The 22,531-nt window shown below is 56.6% G+C and overlaps 1 protein-coding gene across 3 annotated transcripts in view; it reads right to left on the reverse strand.

The window, feature by feature from the left end:
- The window catches only part of TMEM104 (transmembrane protein 104), a 59,618-nt gene that overhangs the window by 4,695 nt on the left and 32,392 nt on the right, over nt 1-22,531 (reverse strand). For all 3 annotated transcript variants that reach the window (XM_019466311.2, XM_019466310.2, XM_019466309.2), the window contains exon 9: nt 14,210-14,303. In XM_019466311.2, the coding sequence (XP_019321856.1) occupies nt 14,210-14,303 (94 nt within the window). The remainder of the gene's footprint in view (nt 1-14,209; nt 14,304-22,531) is intronic.

The raw sequence follows: 22,531 nt of genomic DNA on the forward strand, positions 1-22,531 counted from the left end.
AGGACAGAAGGGGGCCTAGGACCATCTGTTCAGAGCAAACAGGGCCCCGACTGGCCTCACCCGGCAGCCTTTTACAACAGCCCTCCTAAGGTCTTATACCCGGAGCCGGGCTCATCGGCTGGGGCTCCAGTACGCAAGCTCCTGAAGGCAGACACACTTCTACATCCGGCTGGTGCCCCTCTGTGTCTCTGGCTTCTTGCATCTGCTATCCAGATTGCCCAGAACCCTCACTGTTAGCCATCGACACACACAGGCACCACTGGTGTCCCCTAACCCGTGTGTCTATTCAGACCAGACCTGATGGCCTCTCTAGCCTGTCCCCCAGGATAGTTATGTCTCTCATTGGGCCACACAGGAGAGCAGGGAAAGGGACAGCGGGCTGAAAGAGGCCGGTTCCCAGACATGCAACTCTCCTCCCCAGCCCGTCACAGGCACAGGGTCCCTCCCTGCCATCCCTTCAGGCCACATCCCACTCCCTGGCTCCCTGGAAGGAAGTGGCCTTTCTCCTGGGACTCACAGAAAGCCGGACCAGTGTCTTCCCACAATGACACTTGGGAGAGCAATGGACAGAAACGTCATCTATCACTTTTAATCAGAAATGTCTGACACCAGGGACAGCAGCCAGGGTGGGTGGCGGCGGGGGGGGGGGGGGGGGGAGGGGAAGGAAGAGGCCTGTGCAAATTGCCAATAAAGAAGATGATTTGTTTCCTCTTCAGCCCGCTCTGGCCGCTCCTGACTCTGAGTGCCCCACAACTCTCGCTGCTCAGAGACATGGCCCCTCTTCCTTCCGTGCTCTGGTCGGTCAAGGCGAAAATGGCGACCCAGCCCCTCCTGTGGGGTTTAGCCTGGAGAACTGCCTCTGGATTAGCCCTCTGGAGGGTGGGGAGGGGCTACAGGGCAGCCCAGAACCCTGCCAGCCTGGCTCATCCGATCTCTGGAGGTGAGTGCAGGAGGGGTGTGTAGGGCAGAGATCCGTGTGGAAGAACCACAGCACAGAAGTGCGCTGGGGCAGGGTGGAGGCGGAGGCCCCTGTGTGCCAGGGAGTCTATCTCGTGCCAGAAAGGGTTACAACACAGAGCTTGGCAGTCTGGGGCTGGGGTGGGGGTGGGGGCCTGGGGCCGCCTGGTGATTAGCTATTCCAAACTATGGAAGCAACCCAAATGCTCATCGACTGGTGAATGGATAAAGAAGATGTGGTGTATACATTGTGGAATATTAGTCGGTGATCAAAAAGAATGAAATCTTGCCGTTTGAAACAACATGGATGGAACTAGAGTGTATTATGCTAAGCGAAATCGGTCAGAGAAAGATAAATATGATTTCACTCATATGTGGAATTTAAGAAACAAAAAAGATGAACACAGGGGAAGGGAAGGAAAAATAAGGGAAAAACAGGGAGGGGGACAAAACGGAGGAGACTCTTAAATACAGAGAACAAACAGGGTTGCTGGAGGGGTGTTGGGTGGGGGATGGGCTAAATGGAAGACGGGCATTAAGGTCACTCGTTGGGATGAGCACTGGGTGTTACATGTAAGTGATGAATCACTACATTCTACTCCTGAAATCATTATTCCGCTCTATGTTAACTAACTTGGATTTAAATAAAATTAAAAAAAAAAAAAAAAAAGAGGCTGCAGCAGGCGGTTCGGCCATAGGTTGCGCCCCGGGGTCAGCCGCTGTAAGGCAAGATTCAAAACCTGCTCTGCCACCACCATTTCAGGTGTCACCTCGTCACCTGGTGTGACTAGCTTGGAAACAGGCTAGTGGAGAAGCTGGCCCTGTGGCTCGGGCTCGGAGCCCTGGGCGCGGTGGGGGAGGAGGAAGAGGGCTGGCAACTCCCAGTCACTGCTGCCTCCAGCCCTGGATGCTGGTAGTGCCTCTCTGCCCCCCTTCGTCCTCAACGCTACATCTCCGGCCAGGTGTAGGACAGGCAGGCTTGCTGGTTCCAGGGTGAGCGGTCGGGACAGCCCTGACGGCGGGAAGGTGTTGTCCTTCCTGCGAATACACATATTTCTGGAGGTTCCCCAAAGGCAAGAGACGGGAGTTTTTAAAGCACATGAATTCGTGGGCAGCCTCCGCCCCGACAGTACAGCTACTGACAGTCTGGAGTCACTGTCTCGGGGCTGGGTCTTTACGTCAATGACGGCATAGGGCATTTTCTAGAACTTTCAGGATGGTTACAAAGGCATGGCTGTGGGAGATAAGAAAATTTATCTTCCAATCTTCTAGCTATAATTAGGTTTGCATCACCATGCGGTCACCCCACCTTGCTGCCTTACTCAAGTCTATTTCCAAAAATCAGATCTACCTCCAGGGGCTAGATGCTGGGTCCTATCCAGGAACGAAGACACAAGAGGCTCTTGGGAGGCAATTCCGGGAAAATTAAAAAGTGGCCACATCGTGGGGCTTTAGCTCCTGGATAAGGCCCTGGAGGGGACAGTCTCACCTGGGGGCCACCCTGGGTGAGCCCCACACCCATTGGCCACACCGGCACTGCTCTGTCGGATGCTCACACAGCTATGTGACTTGCCAGCACGGGAAAGCCGGGGGGGGGGGGGCTTCATTCGCCCCCTGGATCCTGACCAAGCGTCTGCTGGGTGCCAGGCCCCACCCTGCTCTCGGGACACGCAGGCTCCAGTCAGGGGGAAGAGGGCCATTCATCGGAGCAGCATGTGATGAGCACACCGCTCAGAGCTGAGAAGCTCTCTGGAGGAAGGGCACACGATGCCCCGGAGCAGACGCCCCAGGAACAGAGCCTGGGCTTGGAACACAGTGGGGGCCGGCTCTGGGCGGACGAGCCCCGGCAAAGCTTAGGAAGAGGCGGTGGAAGTGGGAGCCACCAGGGACTTTCGGCGCCCCCCACCCCAATCCCTGTGAGGACACAGGGTAGGTGCTGGGCTATGTCCTCAGGAGTGGAGAGGGAAGGGCAAATGTTCTGGCCTGGTCTCCAAGTTGGCAAGTTCAAGAGAAACGAGTGATGCCCCAGACTTCATGTTGTGATGGAGGGACAGAGAGGGAAGGGGCAGGAAGGAAGCAGGAGAGCCTGGTGTGGGTGGCTCTGAGCTCAAGGGGCCCAGGACTGGAGGCACCCGTCTGGCTATCTGGCCTCTGCCCTTGTGACCACACCCCCCCATCCCTGGCTCCTCCCTCCCAAGGCTGCTGGAGGAGCAGAGCTCCACAGCCATCTCCTAGATTGATGGTCCCATCCCTAGGAGACAGCTGCTCCCCAAACCCATTAGGCCTGTTAATAAATCAAGATGAAATGAGGGTGACAGTCTATGAGCGACAGACTCTGTCAGGAAGCATGACAGAGAGCAGAGTTCTGAGCGTACACGTCGACGCCCGAGACTCGGCCGGCCACTGCCACAGACACTTGCGCCCACCTGGCCGAGGCCGTGTGGGAGGTGTGGATGGGCAGAGGACAGAACGCTGAGAGCTCTCCGACATCTTGCTGACCAGGGCCTGCAGTCCCAGAGGGCAGGGATGGCTTGGCTTCTCTCTGACCCTCACAGGCCACGCTCGGAGAGCCCACGTGACCGGACGTGGGTCATAATCCACATCCGCCTGCACTGGCACTGGAACTCACACTCCGAGGGGAGAGGAGAGGCAGTGAGCTGCCGGGGAGGATTCTGTGGCAGGGAAGGAGGTGAGGGCCTGACACAGGTCACATGAGGAGTGGCTGTCGGCCTTGGAAGGTGCAGCTGCGTGGTGGTGAGACAGGACATGAGCCTTCTCTTTAAACAGTGGAAGTAACAGCCAACGTGAGAAACTTGCGCTTGTTCTGAGTAACTCCTGGCTCAGCTGGGACCACCCACCCATCCACCCATTCGACAAAGCTGTTCTGAGTGCTCACGTGTGTCGGCGCTCTTCTGGGTACCTGGGGACAGCACACGGAGTAAATGCCACCCCTGTCCTGGAGCCTACGGCCCAGAGGAACCAACAGCTACGAGTTGCAGAGACAAATTACAACAGAAGAAAGAATTGGCTAACGGCCACATCAGCTGCAGGGGAGGTGATGAGATCCCTGTCCGAGCGCACCTGGGCACAAGACCATCCGGGGTAACAGGGGGAGACCAGGCCCCAGGCCCCAATTCTGGCTGTCACAGTCCCTTGCAGCAGGAGGTGGAGAGGGGCCAGAGGCAGGGCCCCAGGGAGCGTTTGTTTCTAGGCTCCCGCTGACGTAGCCAGGAGAGGTGGGCTACTCACATTCTGGCAGCTGCTCGGGGTTCCCGTGCCGGCCTCACCACATCCATTCGCCCTGAGCCACAGCCTGGTCCCCTTCCCACACGTCCGGTCCTTGGGAGCCCTGCGCAGATGGCTTAGAGAAGACACCTCCCTTCCCTTTCTGAGGAGGCCAGGTTCATGAATTTATACCATGAATGCCCCGCATGACAATGTCAGCATCCCATCACAGGGACATTGGTGACTTAAGCAGGTGCCCTCTCACAACATTTACCCAGGCACTGACTCAGCTCTCAAAGGGGTCCGAAGAGAAACACTGCTTTCCAGAGGCAGCCTCCTGCCCCTCCTCTCTTTTGCCAGCAAGAGCCTGATAAGCTCGGGCCAGGAGCTGCGGGGCCTCACGGCTGTCTGTCTAGCCTCACAGCCAGTCTCCTTTCAGAGAGTAGGACAGGTGGGCCAACACCTTTCTGAGCTCCTGCCAAGGGGCAAAGATGGTCCCAATTTACAAGGGGAGGAGTGAGAGATGAGTGCCAGTGCTCAGCCTCCCCTGGCTCTCCAGCTCCTGAGTCTGCAACCTCTCTTGGGCCCCTCGCCCTGGGCCTCATTGGTTGTATGAAGCCATAGATGGGTCCAGGTCTCCCGGGAGCCAGAGCTGACTTGCTCTTGGGACAGAGGTGGGGACAAGCAGGGGTCTGAGGTTGGGACCCAGGGCTCTGATGCATACTTCCTGAGAATCCAACCAGCAACTGTAGTTTACTTCTCTTGGGGCTCTGGGTAGGGGCAGAAATCAGAATGGTCATTAGCCAGCTTTGTCCTCCATGCATCAAAACCCATCCCTGGGTAAGACCCAGCCTCTGGGCCATGGTGAGGCTCCCCCTCACTGCTCTTGGAGCGTGGGTAAGGCCTGGGAAGGGCTCCACTTTCCTTACAGAATGCCGGAGTCTGTGTAGCACTGGCATGAGCTGGACCACCTGCCCTGGCACCACTGGAATTGGGGAACATGGGGCAGGGCTCTCCTTGCCTGGGGGAGGGCAGGGCAGAATTCTCCCAGGAGCCCCCTATCCCTCCCCCAGGACTCTCCCCACAGTGGTGCTACAGGCACCCAGGCCCTTCCGCAGTCAGCTGCTGTATCCTGCCTTGCTTTGGCAGGGTGCTTCCTGGAGAGCTGCTCTTTGAGTCTCTGACCTCTGGACCTGGCCCCAGAAGTCCCGAGGCTGTGCTGTCCCAAATACCTTGCTGCTCTGAGCTCCCTGAGTGGCTCTAGCTCTGACACAGGCGAGGCGGAGGCTATCCATCAAGGCAGCTGTCAGGAGGACGGCACTCTCTTCTCCAAGCAGAGAATCAACATGCCAGGGCTAATGATAATGAATGGCCGTGCTGTGCCCATCATCAGAGCTGGATCCGGGGAGGATCTGGCACCAGCTTCCTCCTTCACCATGGTGCTGCCCTCGGAGGATGCTGGGGCACAGATGTGTCTCTCGTTAGGCTGGTCAGAGGTTGGCCTGGGCCTCCGGAGACTCAGGAGGGCAGGGAGGAGTTGATGGGGTAACACCAGCCTGCGCTGAGAACAGCGAAAGACCGAGCAGTTTCTGGGCCCTAAAAGCAGGAGCAGGTGACTGGGCATTTGTTCCTTAAGTAACAGGACCAACTGGGAATGGAGAGCTGTTCTGTTCTGCAGGTTCCTGAGACCCACAGGGCTGGGGGTGTGAGTGGAGCTCACCTCTAGAAGCTCAAATGCCCTGGAGACCACCAGTGGGGGAGGGAAGCTGCTGCTCGTCCTCGAAACAAGCTCAGCTTCTCAAGTTACACTGGGTTCTGCGCTGAACTGTGTCATCTTGGGTGATCTTGTCACCTCCCACTGCTTCCATTTTACCACCTTTGAAAACAGAGGTGACCACGGGCACCTGGGTGGCTCAGTCGGTTGAGCCTCCTACTTTGGTTCAGGTCATGATCTCACGGTTCGTGGGTTGGAGCCCTGCATCAGGCTCTGTGCTGACAGCTTGGACCCTGGAGCCTGCTCTGAATCCTGTGTCTCCCTCTCTCTCTCTGCCCCTCCCCTACTCATGCTTTTTTTTTTTTTTCTCTCTCTCTCTCAAAAACAAATAAAAATTTTAGGGGCAACTGGGTGGCTCAGTTAAGCACTGGACTTCAGCTCAGGTCATGATCTCATGGTTTATGGGTTGGAGCCCCACGTCAGGCTCTGTGCTGACAGCTCAGGGCCTGGAGCCTGCTTCCAATTCTGTGTCTCCCTCTCTCTCTGCCCCTTCCCTGCTCATGTTCGTTCTCTCTCTCTCTCTCTCTCTCTCTCTCTCAGAAATAAACATTAAAAAAAAATGGAGGTGATCATGGCAGAATCATGGGGGACAGGGTAGGATGGTGCAACAAAGCCTGGCCCAAGACATCTCTCAGGAACACAGAAGTCACTTTTATCATTGTAGAAACCGTATCTCCCATCCTGATAACCCTGGTCCTGGGCAGGCAGGAACCTGTCGATCCCCAGTTCTCACATGATTCTCCTTTTGCTACAAGCAGGGGCTTGGATCATACTAGTGACGCTCCCCCTTGCTGGGCCAGTCATAACTCTTCCAGGAACATCCCCTATTCTGGGCGTCTCTGGCAGGGGCATCAGACCTGGGCTGCTCACACCTGCTCTGTGAACCAAGCGGCTCCCTCTTGCTCCACAGGAGGCCAAACAAGGCCAAGCTGTCCCCACCACTCTGTCACCTGTGGGGACTCTGGGTGCGTGCTCTCTCCACCAGGGGCCAAGACTGCAAGGAATGATGTTTGGATTTGGGCAGCTTGCACCAGTCCATCCTTCCTTGGTCGTCACCCTCCCACCTGAGCACAGGCTGTGGGTCTGGGTGGGGCTCCTTTCACGCCTGAGGAAACAGGACATACTGGTCTCTGGCTGGGAGGGGTTCCCTTGGGGAAAAATGAGAAGCTGCTTGCACGGATGTGCTTGTCCACAAATGTCTAGGGCCTGGGTCAGATTTTATCTTAGGTCACAAGACATTCTGTGATTACTGGCCTTGCCTGCAGTAACTCACACAGAGTCATCTGTGTTTCCACCGAAGAGAGGGAATTCAGAGCTGATCTATGTTCCCATGCTGAGCCAGCCCCTGTGCCCTCTGGGGGACTCCAGCTCTGTTGTCCTCATGGTCATTGTCATCATCATCATCATGGAAGCAGAAGAGGACGCCTGGGTGACTAACTTACAGGACTGAGGCTCTACTCTGTGGCGGAATTATTTACCACAAAGAACTCAGAGCAGGGTCAGTCCCTCTTTCCAAGTGTGCCATAAGGAGGGGGCCCTGGGCAAAGGGCAGGCATTTGAGTCTCTAAAGCTATCAGGTCTCAAGTACGAAATCAAGAGTTCTGGCCTTTCCATCCTTCCCCTTTCCACACCCTCCCAGCACAGCAAGTGGCGGCCGGGAGACAAGCGTCTCAATTTTTCATCCTTACGTTGTCAGAGCAAGCTCAGTTCGTAATGGCTGGGACAGCGAGACCATGGGGCCTCTGGCTACTAGCCGACTAATCTCCTTCTGAGATTGCAAACATAAAACTTCGGCACTGTCACCTTTCCTGAAGGCCGTTCAGTCCTCTCCTCTTATTGTGGCCTGAAATTATCTCCCCCTCCAACCGCTATGTGGAAGCCCTGACCCCCAAGGAGATAGCTTGGAGATGGGGCCTCTAAGGAGGTAACAAAGGTTAAATGGGGTCACAAGGGTGGGCTCTCATCTGACGGGACCAGCATTCTTCTGAGAGGCGCAAGAGATGCCAGAGCTCTCTCCCTACCCACAGAGAGAAGCCTCCACGAGGAACAGTAAGAAGGTGGCCGTCTACACGCCAGAAGAGAGGTCTCACCATAAACCAACTCTGCCAGCCCCTTGATCTTGGGTTTCTAGCCCCCAGAACCAAGAAAATAAATCTCTACTGTTCAGGCCTCCCAGCCTGTGGTATTGGGCTATGGCAGCCTGAGCCGACCAAGGCGTCTCCTCACCAGCAGCTAGATGCACAGACAAACCAGAATGGAGAAAAAGAGCACGGAGAAAACTAGGAGAGGCCGTGCGCCCACAGGGCGTGTGGTTCCCTGGGTCTGGATGTAAATCCAGGGGCCCCACTAGCTCTGAGACACCTAGGGCTGCCTGTGACGCATGCCTGAGGTTCACTCTGGCCTGTGTGAAGCCCAGTTCTGAGCAGTCACACACCTGCAGCCGCTGTCATTGGTCAGAGACCTCACCCTGCTCATCACAAGCTGGGCCTTACCTCCCTCCCCTTGCCAGTGTCCAGGCAGCTGGCCTGCGACCTCCTGGGTTCGGCCGATGGCCCGGTCAGTGCGCATCTCAGCCACAAGCAGAGCAGAGCTGTTGGCAGGAAAGGCTGCCCACAGGAGTGGGGGAGGGGGGGACGCATGTGGTGGCCTTTGCTCAGGGCCCAGCAGGGCTCTTGGGTCAGTCCTGTTAATGAAAGGGGTGATTTGGTGGTGTGGGGCTGGCTTTCCAGCAAACTTTCACTGGGTGCCCACCCTGCCCCGAGAGCAGTAAGACAGAAACTCCAGCTTCCTTTCCTTGAAACTGACCTCGGCGTTTGCAGAGAGAACTTTTAGAAAACTGAGGATGAAGACCAAAATGAAACACATACAGAAAGTTTTCCTGGACTCCCTCCACTGGCTGAGGCACAAGGGGAAGCCACATACTTGATGGCCCAGGAAAGCCCTGGACAGTGGCCCAGAGAGGGTAGGCAGGGAGCAAAGGCCAACAGCAGCACGAGACGCTGCCGAAGGCCGAAGCTGGCCGGCTGCTCAAAGGGGGCCGATATGCTGCCTTCATTTTGGGAGGGGGTCCCTCCTGCACCTTTGAGAAGCACTAGTTGGGGGACACCAGTGAGCGGCTGTGGAGGAATTCACACACCAAGCTGGCATGTTGAGCAAACAGGATGTGGGGAACAGACGGCCCAGGCAGAGAAGACCCCTGGCTGCCGGCGGTGACAGATCAGGGCGGTCCCACCAACAGACACTCAGCTGAATCAGTCATGGATCTGCAGGGGGGTCAGCTGAGCGGCCACAGATAATCTGGGGGACAGGTTGAAAGCAGAGCCCTTATGTTCCCCGGTGACGGTCTCCTCCTGAGGACCTTCTGCTTCTCGGGCCACCACCGCTGAGTCCCACCTCTCCCTGCTGGCTCGGTCTGAAGACAAATCTGGGGCACCTGCTGGGGGGAGGCAGGGAACGCTGGGCTGAGGAGCTTCGTGAGGTTTGAGTTTGCCCACAGACGCTCGGAGAGGCTGGCGCCTGACCCACTTTGAGGGGAGCACAGAGACGGGCGCAATACACACGGCGCTGTTCTGAATACACAATCAGAGGAAGGAGCCCTGTGGGTCCTCGCCAGCCCAGACCGAGGAGGGCTGTTGTGCTTTATTAGAAAGAATCGGGTTTTTAATAACACCAAATGGGGCACCCCAGGCTGAGCCAGCTGTGTGTGTCCCCAACTGGGAGGCACCCGCGGCGGAAGCTGGTAATGGGGGTTAAAGTAATGATGCTGCCTCGGCCCCTCCAGCTGAAGAGCTCCCTGCCAGGCGTCCCAGGTGGGGACAGTCTAATCATTTGCTTAGTGGCTTAGGGCTCAGACTCTGTGGCCCCAGCTCCTGGGTCTGTGGGACAGCACTTCCAGCTGTATCTCTGCCAAGTGTCCCCGGGCTACTGACCCCTGGCAGAATGAGAGCCAGGACCTAAAGAGGAAGCCCCGGGCCATTCTGTGAGATGTGCCTGCTGCTCCTTTTTCTCGGGCTCAAGCTTCCTTGAAGGCGGTGAGGGTGAAGGCTGGTGGGGCTGCTGGGGTGCACGGGGGACCAGCGCTGGGGTGGGTGGGGGGAGGGCTGACAGAGCCAAATGGCAATGCTTCAAGATCTCACCGCCAGAGCCACAGCTCATTCTGGAGGTGGCTGGGGCCATGTCCCTGATCTAAGGGCCACCGCAGATGATGACAGCAGGCCTGCACACTGTGGCTAATACATGAATGCTGACCCAGGGCCAGGCACTGTGCTAACAGCCCTTTCCACACGATCCCAGGTCCCATGTTATCTTCACGGCCGAGCCCTGCCTTGGCCATGGCCAGACCAGGAGGCTGGCTGAGGCAGGCCTGGGCTGTTGGTGCGCTGCGGGACCAAGTGGAAGGGAACAATGGGAGGAGGGGCCAGAGCTGAAGCCCTGGGCTCCCGAGCCTGCCACTGATCTGAAGCCGCAGCCCTGGGGCAGGTGACTGGACAGCAAAGGGGGGTCAGGAAGTCTGTGGAGGCCTGAACAGTTTCACCTGCCAGATGGCAACTGGAGACCTTCAGAGGCACCTGTGACCCAGGTCTCCCAAACTGACCAGCCTGGTCTCCCCAGAATTTATTTGGGGAGCAAAAGAGATGAATCAACGCTGGCACTTGTCATATATGCTGTGACATTTTCCTGGACAAGTGGCTACTTGCAAAGGCCATCCAACCCTTTAAGCCCTTTTCTGGCAGCACGAGAGGCGTCCGGGGCTGATGAACTGGAGGACAGTGTGGAGGAAGGCCTCGAGGAACCAGCCTATAGGCTTCTCAGCCGGTCCTGAGCTCTGGGGGCCCTGCTCGGGGCGGGGCTCCTGCAGTCTTCCCCAGCCTCATTTCAACAGATGGCAGAACAAATTCCTAATTAAGCTCAAGAAAGTTTCCGGCTCAGCACATTTATTTATGATTTTCCGGTCCCTTTGGTGCTCATTCTTCCCTTTTGTCTTCCTAGAACCCAAGTCGGCTTATTGCCACCCTGCGCTCCCGCTCGGCTCTCTTGGACCGTCTGGGCCCTAATCTGGGGAGAGGGAAGGGGCAGGGTGTGCGGGAGTGTGGGAAAGGAGGGAGGGTCATGGGGGGACACGGCCGCACAGCTGCTTCTCAGAAGCAAGATGTAAAGGAGTTCATTGCAAACTGAAACTTGATGCAGACTTGAGGGGACAAACGGGGGTTTGGTGCTGTTAGAATGCTAGAAAAATCACCTGGGGTGAGCCTGGCCCAGAGGAGAGACCCCCTTGCAAATGCTCAGTGGGCAGAACCCGCCCCTCCCCGCAGTAGAGGCTGCCTGTCCGCTGGTCCTGGGCAGCTCCCTGGGATTCTGTCCCCTGCCTTGGCTCCTGATGCTGTGTGGGTGCCCGGGGCCATGACGAAGGAAACGCCTCCCACCAGATCCACGGAGGAAAGGGCCCCGGTGGCTCCCACGCCCCCAGCTGGGAATCAAAACCTAGGCTTGGCTACAATTTAGAGTTGACCTAACTGGGCAATTCTTTCACTTCAGAGGGTTCTGTGTCACACAGAGGTTTGCTTTCTAAGTGCAGGGGTCTGACGCTCTCAGGAAGTAAAACGACTGTCTGCGCAGTCTCCCGGAGCGCTCGAGCACAGGTCTGTGGAGAGGTTAGTGCCATCTGATTATCTCTTGGATCGAAGGGAGAGAAGAGACAAATGACTTGCATTGACAACAATGTCACCATGCAGACACGCGAGTGTGGAGGACCTTCACGTGCCGGTCTCTCCCGCAGGCCTTCTCTGCTGACAAGCACTCCTCCCCCCACCGCCGCCCCATCCCCCCCTGCCCCCCCCCCCCACCCAGGGCGACCACCACCTTGCTCTGCAAAACGGTGTCACGAGGGGGCAGGACAGCCTGCCATGGTGGGTGGGGTGGGTGGGGAGGTGAACAGAGCAGTGTTCTAAAGCAATCTGAGCCACTGATTGCACTCTGTGAACCTGGTTCTGGGGAGGAGAGGGCTCCAACAGCAGCATGGAAGGGGGAAGGGCTGCTCTGAGAGGCTTTTGAGGTCCCGGGGGCCCTGCTGGCAACGGAAACTCAGTGCTTTCTCTGCAGGTGGGAGCCGAGCGCGGGCCAGGTCTCAGGTCTGGGGGATGTCTCATATCCTGCACACGGACAATCACTCTTTATTTCCTGTCAGCCTCCTCCTCCCGCTCTTGACCATCTCCTTCCTTTTAATGAATGCATTGCTCACCAGACGCAGGAAGGACTTGGTCACGCTCAACAGGCTCAGGGGTGCTTCGGAAGCTATGAACTGTCACTATCTGGGTAGCTCTCTTGTGGGCTGACACGGGGATCCATCATGGTGGCTAAAGCGAGGAGTCCTTCCACCTCTCTCTGCCCTGCCTCTACCCTCCCCCATGGTTGTTGATGCAGCAGGTCAAGGACAGCCAATCCTAAGTGGGGGAGGGGCAAGACTTTCAGGACCTTGGGACCTGCCTGTAGGGAGCAGAGGAGGGCCAGGAAGAGAGGAGGAATACTTTCCTCTGAGTACTGCTTTACTGAGAGAACTTTTCCTTCTGCAGGTCACTGGGGCTTTCACCTACTTCCTAGAGGCAGACTTGTAAGAAGAAGGGTGGAAAGCAGTGGCTGTGATCCCGGCTGATCCCAACTTTGGGAAGCCCTCCTGGCACCCAAAAGGGCTCAATTCTAGCACCATACCCTTGGGGCCAGTGCGATCCTCATGTTCTAAGTAATGAGTTCTTTTTCCCCCAGGTGGTCTTGTTACTTTAACCCAGGGCTTTGAGATGTGTGAATAACATTTGCAAACAGCACTGCACAGGTGCGTATAGGACTGGACCGGCTGAGCGGGGTAGGTAAGGAAGCCCGCCCCATCCAGGGATTGGACAAGTGCCCTCCTGCTCCCTGTACTTGGCTGGGTGATGAAAGACAGGTTTATCATGTTATAGAGGCCTCAAAGTTCACACAGCAGTGATCAGTCCTGCTCTCAATTCCTTGCAAGGAAAGACCGAGGTGGAAAGAAGTTACAGGCTGCTGCACTGGGCTCAAGGCAGGACTTCCCAGTGCTGACCACCATCCCTTCAGAGTGGAGCAGGGGCCTTCCTCACCACGAGCTCCTGGGCAAGAGGTCACTCCATGTGCACGCTCGTGGAGCCTGCCCTTGGGGGAGCAGGGGCCTGTGCTGGATGCCTGCCGTGGTCCCTTCCCACGGAGATACCAAGACCCCTATGACGCGGTGGCTCCTCACGCTGGGATCCTGTAATCCCGAGTAGAGTAGGCAGAACCAGAAGATCGGATGCGCCAGAATTGCCAAAAATCACTGTTATCAGAAGCTGCTCTGTGCTCGTCACGATCTAATCGAGTGCTGGCATGGCATGAGAAACAAGGTGCACCCTGAGTCCTGATGCTGGGTGAGGGAGCAGAGGCAGTGGCAGAGGAAGTAGAGAAGAGAGTCGGGAGGGAGGGGACCCGACCCCGGGGTCCTCGGGGACCTCTGTGCCTGGGCAGGTGAGGTGCTGGAGGTGGGCAGACTCACTCTGCCAGGCCTCTCCATCACAACAGCAACAGTGTTCTATGCTTTTAGCCCAAAACAGGAATACAAATGATCCTGGAGCATGTGCCCGCCAACAGGGGCTGCAGGGACCCCACACCCTCTGGTCCTGGGTCTAAGGGGCTCAGCAGCGTGGACCTTCCAGAATGGTGTGGCGGAATGAATGAGCTCCCAACCACAAACCTGCTTGAGTGGGTGGAGACCCCCAAACTACCCCTGGGGACAGTGGTGCTCTTGTTCAGTAGGGCATCAGTCAAAAGGCATCACGGATAAGGTGTCTTTTCAGGCCCTGCTGGCCAGGAATGCGGAGGTGGCTGCCCCAGCCCACTGGGTTTTTGACTGCCACACGGTACACCCATGAGAAGGCAGAGCAGTGCCGCTCTTGTGGCCTGAGGGAGCAGAGACAGACCCGGGAGTGTAGGAGCCTTGGCCCAGCCTGTGGGTTTTGGTGGCGGGGGGCGGGGGGTTGGGGGACAGCGGCGCACGTGGGTGTGTGAAAAAGGCTGGGCTTAGCTCTGGCTCTGTCCCCACTATGTGATCCTGAAGTCGGTACTGTATTTCCACACTACTGAAAAGGTGGGCAGGGCCCAAGGAACCCCTGCCACGTTCCAGCTATGCCGCGAGGGCTCACACACGCTCGGAACGGGTAAGGGAAGGGCAAGGGGAGAAAGGACAGACTCGAGACGTTTCTCACTCACCAACCCATCTCATCAGGGAGGTCAGGATCTGCAGGTACTTGGTCTTCTGGACGTCAAAGAAGGTGAAGGGTCCAAGGAGGAGAGTGAAGACAGCCTGTAATGACAAAAACTAGCATGAGGGGGTGCAGGGGCTGGGTGCACGTGTGGGAAGGACACGCCACCCACGCAGCCTCTGCCCGTGGTGGGCACCTGGACCCACGAGGCTCCCTGGTGGCAAACAGCATCACGTGGTGCATTCCCCTGGGTGCAACAGAAATCCAGAGCCCTGCCGTCAGCCGTTCCTCATGCCTCCCGTCCAGAGACTACCTTCTGGGCAAGCCCCAGGCGACAACCCAGGGACATTGTCGGCTACTTCTCTTCAACAAACGCTGAGGGTTCCTGGACCAGGCACACAGCCTGGCACGAAAACCAATTCGGTGTGAGACGATAGGGAGATGAAGATCTGAAAGGAAGCCCAGGTGTGCCTCAGGCCCCCAGAGTTTACTGGAAAGAAAGGACTGGGGAGGACGGGACACAAGGGCCCTGACAACACAGCGCTGTGGAGACAACACTGTTCTGAAGGCTTCAGAGGAAAGAAGTCATCAGGATGTCGTTAATCAGCAATGTTTATAACTTAAAGAGAAGGGAAAACCTGGAGAGCCAGAGCCAGTGGCTTCCAGGGCAAATCTCTCAGAGGAACGTCCTGGACCAAGAAAAGAACGGGCCACAGCCAGGAAAACTGGGAGATGAGTGTGGGGCTCAGTTCTCTTTCCCTTTGGAGAACAGGGAAAAGAAATTAAGAAAAAAAAAGAAATCAAGCTCTGTCTTAGAAAACCAGTCTGGGGGAAATCTGAACCCTCTGTGCAAAAGAAAATGGGGGTAAAAGCTGGCACAGCAGAGCTGGGCTGGGGGCTGAGGGAAGGTTAGGATTTCCTGCCAAATTGGATGCTCGGGGAGCAGAGAATTAAAAGCTGCTGGTTGGAGTTATGATGATGGGACCATTTCCAATCTGCCACTTCGGAAGCAGCAGAGGCATCAGACCTTATTAACATTTACACTGCGCCATTTTATCACGTTAATGCTAATGACACTCGCCAGAGGTGCGGCAGGCGGCAGAGGCCCGAATGTGGGGAGCAGGGTCCGCTTTGGGGAGTCGGGCTCTGGCCCTGTGATCTGGGTGAAGATATCACAGCTGCTCAGCCTGGCGGCCAGTCCCCGGCTCCCTGGCTCCCCCGTGACAGGGTGACAGGCAGGCGGGAGCTGGTGGAAGGGGGGCTGTGCCCGTCCCTCCCCCACCCCCAACCCCAAGGAGAGCAGGATGTGGGAGAAGCTGTGACCTCTTATCCAAGTCCATTATCACTGTGAGAATGAATGACACCAAAGACTAAAGTACTGCTTAAGGAGAAGGCTCTAATTAGCTGGGGAACAAGGCCTCCAGGAGGGCTCCAGGGCTGGGAGACTTCTGGAAAGGGCTTTCTGCTGGGGGCCTGCAGCCAGCTCTGCTTCTGTCAGGAGGAGGCGAAGCATTGCCATTAGGCTAGGGGTGCTGGGGGGGGGGGAGGAGCAGAGAGGGGGGAACATGGCGGGGTGGGGGGCGGTGTCCCCTGCAGGCCAGGACTCAGTGAGGCAGAATCACCAGCCCCGCAGAGCAAGCCGGCTTTTGCAGCAGCATCAGCCCGGCGTTTTGGAAAATAACCACTTTAGGGAAACTTCAACAGTATTTCTTTTTTGAAGGCTGGGAGAGGGAGAGTCTTGAGGAATTATCGACAAAGCCACTTGCCACAAATGTCTCCAAATAACCGTGACCTGCCCCAAACTGGACTCCTGGCACATCCAGGCAGGCGTGGGCGCTCCACCTCTGACCCGTGATGCCCACTGGACACGCTGGATGTTTTCTCAGGGTGCCGGCGGTGGGGGGGGGGGGGGCTACGTGGGAGGTCAGATCTCATCTTTGAAGCCTAAGGAATGGCTTTTAGAGGGTTCTGCTATGTAAAGCCGGGGGGCGGGGCAGTGCAGGAGAACCAGCCCCCCACGATGACCGGCAGGGAATCTTGCTACTGCAGCCTGCACAGGTTGCTAGATGCTCCCCAGATGCTAGAGCCCCTCCCCGGCAGCTGTCTACCACCATCCACTTTCTGCATGAGGACAAGGTTTAACAAAACCCTGCAGGGTGGGATCCCAGCCCACCTGAGAGCTTCCCTCTAGTTAAACACATTAAGCAGACAGTCACATCCCAAAAAGGTCGAGTAGGAAGTGTGCGCGAGGTGCCATCTGCGTGATGGGGAACGGGAGTCTAGACGGGCGCGGAATGAGGGTCCACACCTGCCTGGCACTCCCACATCCGGTCCTAGGGACGGCAGTGGGGACTGGCAGCGAGGGTTTCTTCTGGAAGACCCGGTCAACAGCTGCGACACCCACGGCGCGGACGGCGGCTGGGATGTGGTTTCCTCCAGCGCTCAGGAGCACAGACTGACGGCGTCGCTCGGGAAGCACAGGGCAAAAGCGCACGGACCGCCAAACAGCAGCCCTCGAGTGGCGGCGAGCTCACGCTTTGTGGGGGGGGTGGCCCAGACAAGACACACAGCACAGGCTGGGCTAATTAAGGAACAGGTGTCCTCTGTAAATTAGTTAGAGCCAGATTCGGTGCCCGCGGGGGCCGGCATCCAGAGCCGGAAAGGACACCGCCGTGAGGCTGCCCGGTCTCTGGGAAGAAAGGGGGCGTGGGAGGAGAGACGCCCCCGTGTTCCCATGGTCTAGCGGGGACAGAGTTCATCTCTGAATGCTGAACAGCCAAGCGTGGCACCTTCTGTTTTCCCTTTCCTTTTTCAAAAAGAAGAGATAAAAAGCCAAAAGACAGCCTATCCTCTTGGGTCTTCTCGTCTAGCCCATATGACATTATGAATTAGCTGGCTCCTGAGCAAGTGTCCAACCCCCAAATGCCATTGATCAGTTCAAACTCAGACTCTGTTCAAGGACTCTCCGAGCCCGACTCATCACAGGAGGCAGAGACACCAACTGCTGCAGACAGATGCGTTTTGTAAAAAGAAAAAATAAAGAACCATTCTCTGGTTTCTAACTAAATCTTCAAACTGGCCACTGGGAAAAAAGGTCTGAGACAGACCTGAGAGGGTGCAATGGGGGCCGCTCGGGTCTCTTCTTGGGTCGGTGAGTTTAAATGTGCACCTAAGGCCCCACGGCAACCTTGCCAGTCTTGATGGACGCAAGGCAGTTCACGCTGCTAATGAAGCCCCAGCAATGTTTGGGCGTGGCTTTTCCAGTGTCCTGGTGGCACTCCAAAGGTAACACGGCTGCCTCCCTTCTGTGTCCCCCATATAGGTTAAGCACATCACTCACCTCCAGTTGTGCCAGCTCCAAACTTCCGACAACCCCTTACTCCTTCCTTACTCTGTGCTAGTGCCTCGTGACTACTGTAATTTGGTGGCTTAAAACCACAAAAATGTATTTGTCACCATCCTGGAGGGGAAGCGGAGCATACAGCATGGGCTCCTGATCTTGTGTGGGTGGGGCTGTGGTGGGGGCACCCAGGTGAACGTCACAGACAAAATGATACCTAAAGTAAGAGGAATCAGGTAGGCAAAGGGCTGGGGAGAGTTTAGGACTATCCCTCGGGGAATCTGCCCCATCCTTCTGACCCTGTCCTCTCCCTCCTGGGCCCAGAGCCAGCTGGTGCCAGTGACATCTCCCACACTCAGCCCCAGCCACACCTGTATCTTTCTTGTGCAATTCTCAAGGGCTTGTCATTTTGGAGATGACAAAATCCAGTGGCCCATGATCTGGCTCCAGCCATCTTTTTCAACCTTGTCTCTGAAGACACTGCCCCCAGAACCTATTAGCCAGCAGTCCCGGGCTGCACTGCGAGTCTCTGATGTGCCCAGAGCCTCCAGCCGTCGGGCCTTTGCTCGGCAAGCTCCACTTCTGCTGGCCAAAGTTCTACTCCTGGTCCCAGTCCAAAGTCCACTCCTGCTCCCAGCTGTTGTCTTCTGCTTCCCCTCCCTGGAATCAGCCATGCCTCCTCCCCCAGGGGTCCTCTCTGGCTCCGCCAGGGTAGCAGCTGCCGCTCCTGCACATCCACGTTCCCACAGTGCTGGGCACGGTGCCCCCCACGGGAGGGCTGACCCGACTGTGCACACCCCAGAGGACCGGGCTGGCAGGAGGTGGCACATTTCCTCCAGAAATGACACCCAAGGACCAGGGAATAGAGACCCAGCCCTCGGCCTGCCAGAGGCGGGAAGGGAATCTGCTCCTTAAAACCAGTCTGAGGGACGTGGGAAAGGCTGGTGTGGGCTGCACTTGGGGATTCCCAGCACAGGACGGTGGCTCTGCTGAGACCCCGAAGCCCAGATGCTCATGCCCGCACGAGCTGGCTGGCATCCGGGAACTGAAGGCTACCCGCTACCTCAGGCCGCCACCTTCCTGCTGGGAGTGGTTCGGAGCTATCTGAGCAGCCAGGCCTCAGCCACGGAATGGGAGAAAACACCCGCCACTCAAGACAGCGGGTCTTTGCCTCAGAAACCCTCGAGTCGGAGCGGCTGAGGCTGAGCCACAGTCACCACCTGCCTCCGCCGTCTTGAGTTCTAACTCCACAACCCACTCACAGAGGAAAGGCTCCCCTGACACAACTCCACCTTGTTTTGCCCACAGAACGAGCCCAGGGCTGGCTGCAGGTCATGTCCTTTGCCAAGTGTATGGGACGGGGAGGCAGGAGTGGGTGCGTCGGTGCAGGAGAACAAAAGCACGGCAGCCTGATTGCCATCTCCCCGGGCCCAAATCCTCTGCAGGGTTAGCTGGTCAGGGAAACCACGTGGATGTTGGAAGCTGCTGCTGGTTCCACTCAAAAGCCCGTTCCTGCATCTGGTTGCCGTGTTCTGTCCCATCAACCGCTGCCTCATGTCCGCGCTGCCCTGTGAGACGTCACTCCCTGATGCCGCAGGTTTGTGTCACTTTGCAAAGTGTGCTCGCACGTGGGGGCGCCTGGGTGGCTCAGTCGGTTAAGCTTCAGACTTCGGCTCAGGTCATGATCTCGCGGTTCGTGAGTTCGAGCTCCATGTTGGGCTCTCTTCTGTCAGTGCAGAGCCTGCTTCTGATCCTCTGTTCCTCTCTCTCTCTCTCCACCCCCTCCCCTGCTTGCGTTCTCTCTCTCTCTCTCTCTCTCTCTCTCAAAAATAAACATTAAAAAAACAACAGCAAAAAACAAAGTGCTCACACATGCGGTCTCGTGTCCTGTTCCCGGCCATCTGTGAGGTCACCAGGCAGGTGACGATGCCTCATTTTAGCGATGAGGGGGCTGAGGGACCAGGGAGGTGTGCAGACAGTACGAAAGCGGCGGGGGTGGGGGGGGTGAGGAGCGGAAGTCTCCTGACCCTGTCCCCCCAACCGCTGCGATCCCTGCACGCTGCATCCTGTTGGGCTGTCTTTCCAGCACCTCCTATCCCCACATCACACTACTAAGCCTCATGCCTTTACCCTCGTGATTCCACCTGCTGGCACAGAACTCCCCTTTCTACCTTCCTCACTCCCATCACCTTCGAAGCTCTGCTGGGGGGCCAGTCTCCTCCACAAGTTCCTCCTCCCTAGGGCCCTTGCCTGGATTACCAAATGCACAGTCAGTACCACATTACCGAATTCTGGTAGGTTCTGAGTTGCTCCTTTCTCATGGGTTGATTTTGTGCACACACCGCCCCCACCCCCAGCAGAGTACCAGCACCATGATGGCAAGGACTGTGTCCCTGTTCGCCCCAATACCTAGGAAGGCTTGGCACACGTGAGATGCCCAGTGAGCATCTGCAGAATATGGTGAATTTGGAGGAGGCGGCGGCTGGTGGACAGGTGTTACCTTGCAGTGGAAGAAGAGGAAACCCCGGCCTTGCTGACTTGCCTCGTACCTTCCACCGGTCCCTCCTGCCACTGGCAGCATCTGAGCAGAGTGCGTGGCACACGGGCAGGCAACTAACCCCCTCTGCCTGAGAGCGGTTTACGGTGTCAGGGAAAAAAAAATTCTCTTCCCCAAATAGCTGTGAAATCAACATACTCTGATTTAGGAGGAGCAAATTAAAACAGTGTTTGCTGAGAGTACCCACTGGTTTCAAAAGAGAAGGATATTCAGCCCTAACAAGGAGAAAAGGCCCCTCTGAGAAGAGCCTCGGGCTCTCGGCTGCCCTCCATCAGCCACACCTCCCTGGACCCCAGCAATGAAGGGGCTCGGATCCGAGGGGGCTGTGACCACTCTGTGAATCTGCCTGGCCCCTCAGAAGGGGTGACATCCGAGAAGAAACCTATGCCAGAAACCTAAAGGTCGTCGAGGAAACAACTCATTCCCTGCCCACCTCTGGGAGACTGCAGACTCAGAGTTGCCTGTCACAGATGGCTACTCACCAGTCCTTCTCTTACAAAACAAAATTAAAGCCCCACATCCTGTTTGCTGTCACTTCTTCTCCTGCTGGGAAGAGGCACGGCGGACCGCAGCTTCTGATCGGAACTTAAACTTGGGTGAACTTCAACAGCACTCCTAGTCCACTTCACTCCCCTCAAAACAGAGCAGGGGCGGGGGGTGGGGGGAGAGGGCATGCTGTTCAGGGGTGAAAGAGAAGACAGGAGAGAACAAGGTGCTTAAGCGACAGCCACCACACAGAACAAATGTCCTAAGAACCCCTGAGCAAGTCCACGGGACAAAGATGGATGCACCAATTACCTCCTGTGACAAGGGGTGGGGAGGAAACCTGGCAGAGAAGCAGACAGCTGACTGTCGATCCGGCCGGAGGCTCTGTCCCCCGACCTAGACATAAGCAAAGGGGCAGCATCCCGAGGGGACGAAGGCCAAATGGTCAAGGAAGCCAGCAGTTCCAGCGAAGCATGAAGGTGATGCTTCTGCAGTGTTCTCTGGCTCCTGGGGCCAAGGGGTAGCGTGGAGCTGAGGGAGGTGGGGCAACCTGGCTGGTGCTCCTACAAACACGGACGAGGTGGCGGCCGGGAGACCTGCTAGATGGGCCAGCTCCCCGAGTGCCTGCAGGGTTATTTAGTTCCTTTAAAAGTGAGGGCCAACAATAGCCAAATTATGGAAAGAGCCTAAATGTCCATCAACTGATGAACGGATAAAGAAGACGTGGTTTATATATACAATGGAATGCTACTTGGCAGTGAGAAAGAATGAAATCTGGCCACTTGCAGCAACGTGGATGGAACTGGAGGGTATTACGCTGAGTGACATAAGTCAGGCAGAGAAAGACAGTTACCATATGTTTTCAATCATATGTGGATCCTGAGAAAGAAACTTAATAGAGAACCATGGGGGAGGGGAAGGGGGAAAAAGTTAGAGAGGGAGGGAGGCAAACCATAAGAGACTTAAATACTGAGAACAAACTGAGGGTTAATGGGGGGTGGGGGAGAGGGGAAAGTGGGTGATGGGTATTGAGGAGGGCACCTGTTGGGATGAGCACTGGGTGTTCTATGGAAACCAATCTGACAATAAATTATATTTAGTATAAAAAAATGAGGTCTTTGGGGCTCATCTGCTTGTGGCTCCCACAGGGCAGTGAGATAGAGTTTCCACGAGGATTCAGGCATCAGCAGCTTCCTCTGTCCTTCACCCATCAGCTCCCGGAGTTTGTTTCATTCATTTATTTAGAGAGGAGGAGGGATAGAGAGGGACGGAGGGAGGATGAGTGGGGGAGGGGCAGAGAGCGAGGTGGGGGGAGAGAGAATCCCAAGCAGGCTCTGCACTGTCAGTGTGGAGCCTGATGCGGGGCTCAAACCCATGAACTGTGAGATCATGACCTGAGCCAAACCCAAGAGTCAAGAGGCTCAACCGACTGAGCCACCCAGGGACCCCAAGCTCCCAGAGTTTCAACATAAAAGACTAGCTGATCCATCTGGAGCCTTTTGGGTCTGGCATTTGGGGTAGGTGGGTGGGGGCTTGATTTCTCTGTTAGTGTAGCAGGAGTGACAAGTAACAAGTCTTGAAGGGGAATGGTGACATACTGCCTGGTCTGCCCTCAACACGCAGGGCTGACCAGGGGCGTGGTATTGGCATGAGCAGGGCTCAGGACTGCTGGCTCAGGCAAAGGCAGGGCCACGCTGGGGGCACAGCGGAGCTCTGGACTGATCCCGGAGGCTATCTCTAATGATAAAAGAAATGAACGCCCAGCTTACAGGGCCGTCTTCGTTCCAGGGCGCTAGGGGTTAAGAGTTAATTGGGGTTAATGAGAACACAGCATGAACCCATCCCTAAACGGGAAGTGAACTTTCCAGGCGTCCTTGAAGTGCGTGAAGAAATGTTCAAGGATTCTATTTTTATTTCTCAAGTGGCTGTGAACATTTTGGTTTGGG

The sequence above is a fragment of the Panthera pardus genome, unplaced genomic scaffold (genome assembly GCF_024362965.1).
Source record: "Panthera pardus isolate Hobbes unplaced genomic scaffold, ASM2436296v1 HiC_scaffold_3, whole genome shotgun sequence".
Lineage (NCBI taxonomy): Eukaryota > Metazoa > Chordata > Mammalia > Carnivora > Felidae > Panthera > Panthera pardus.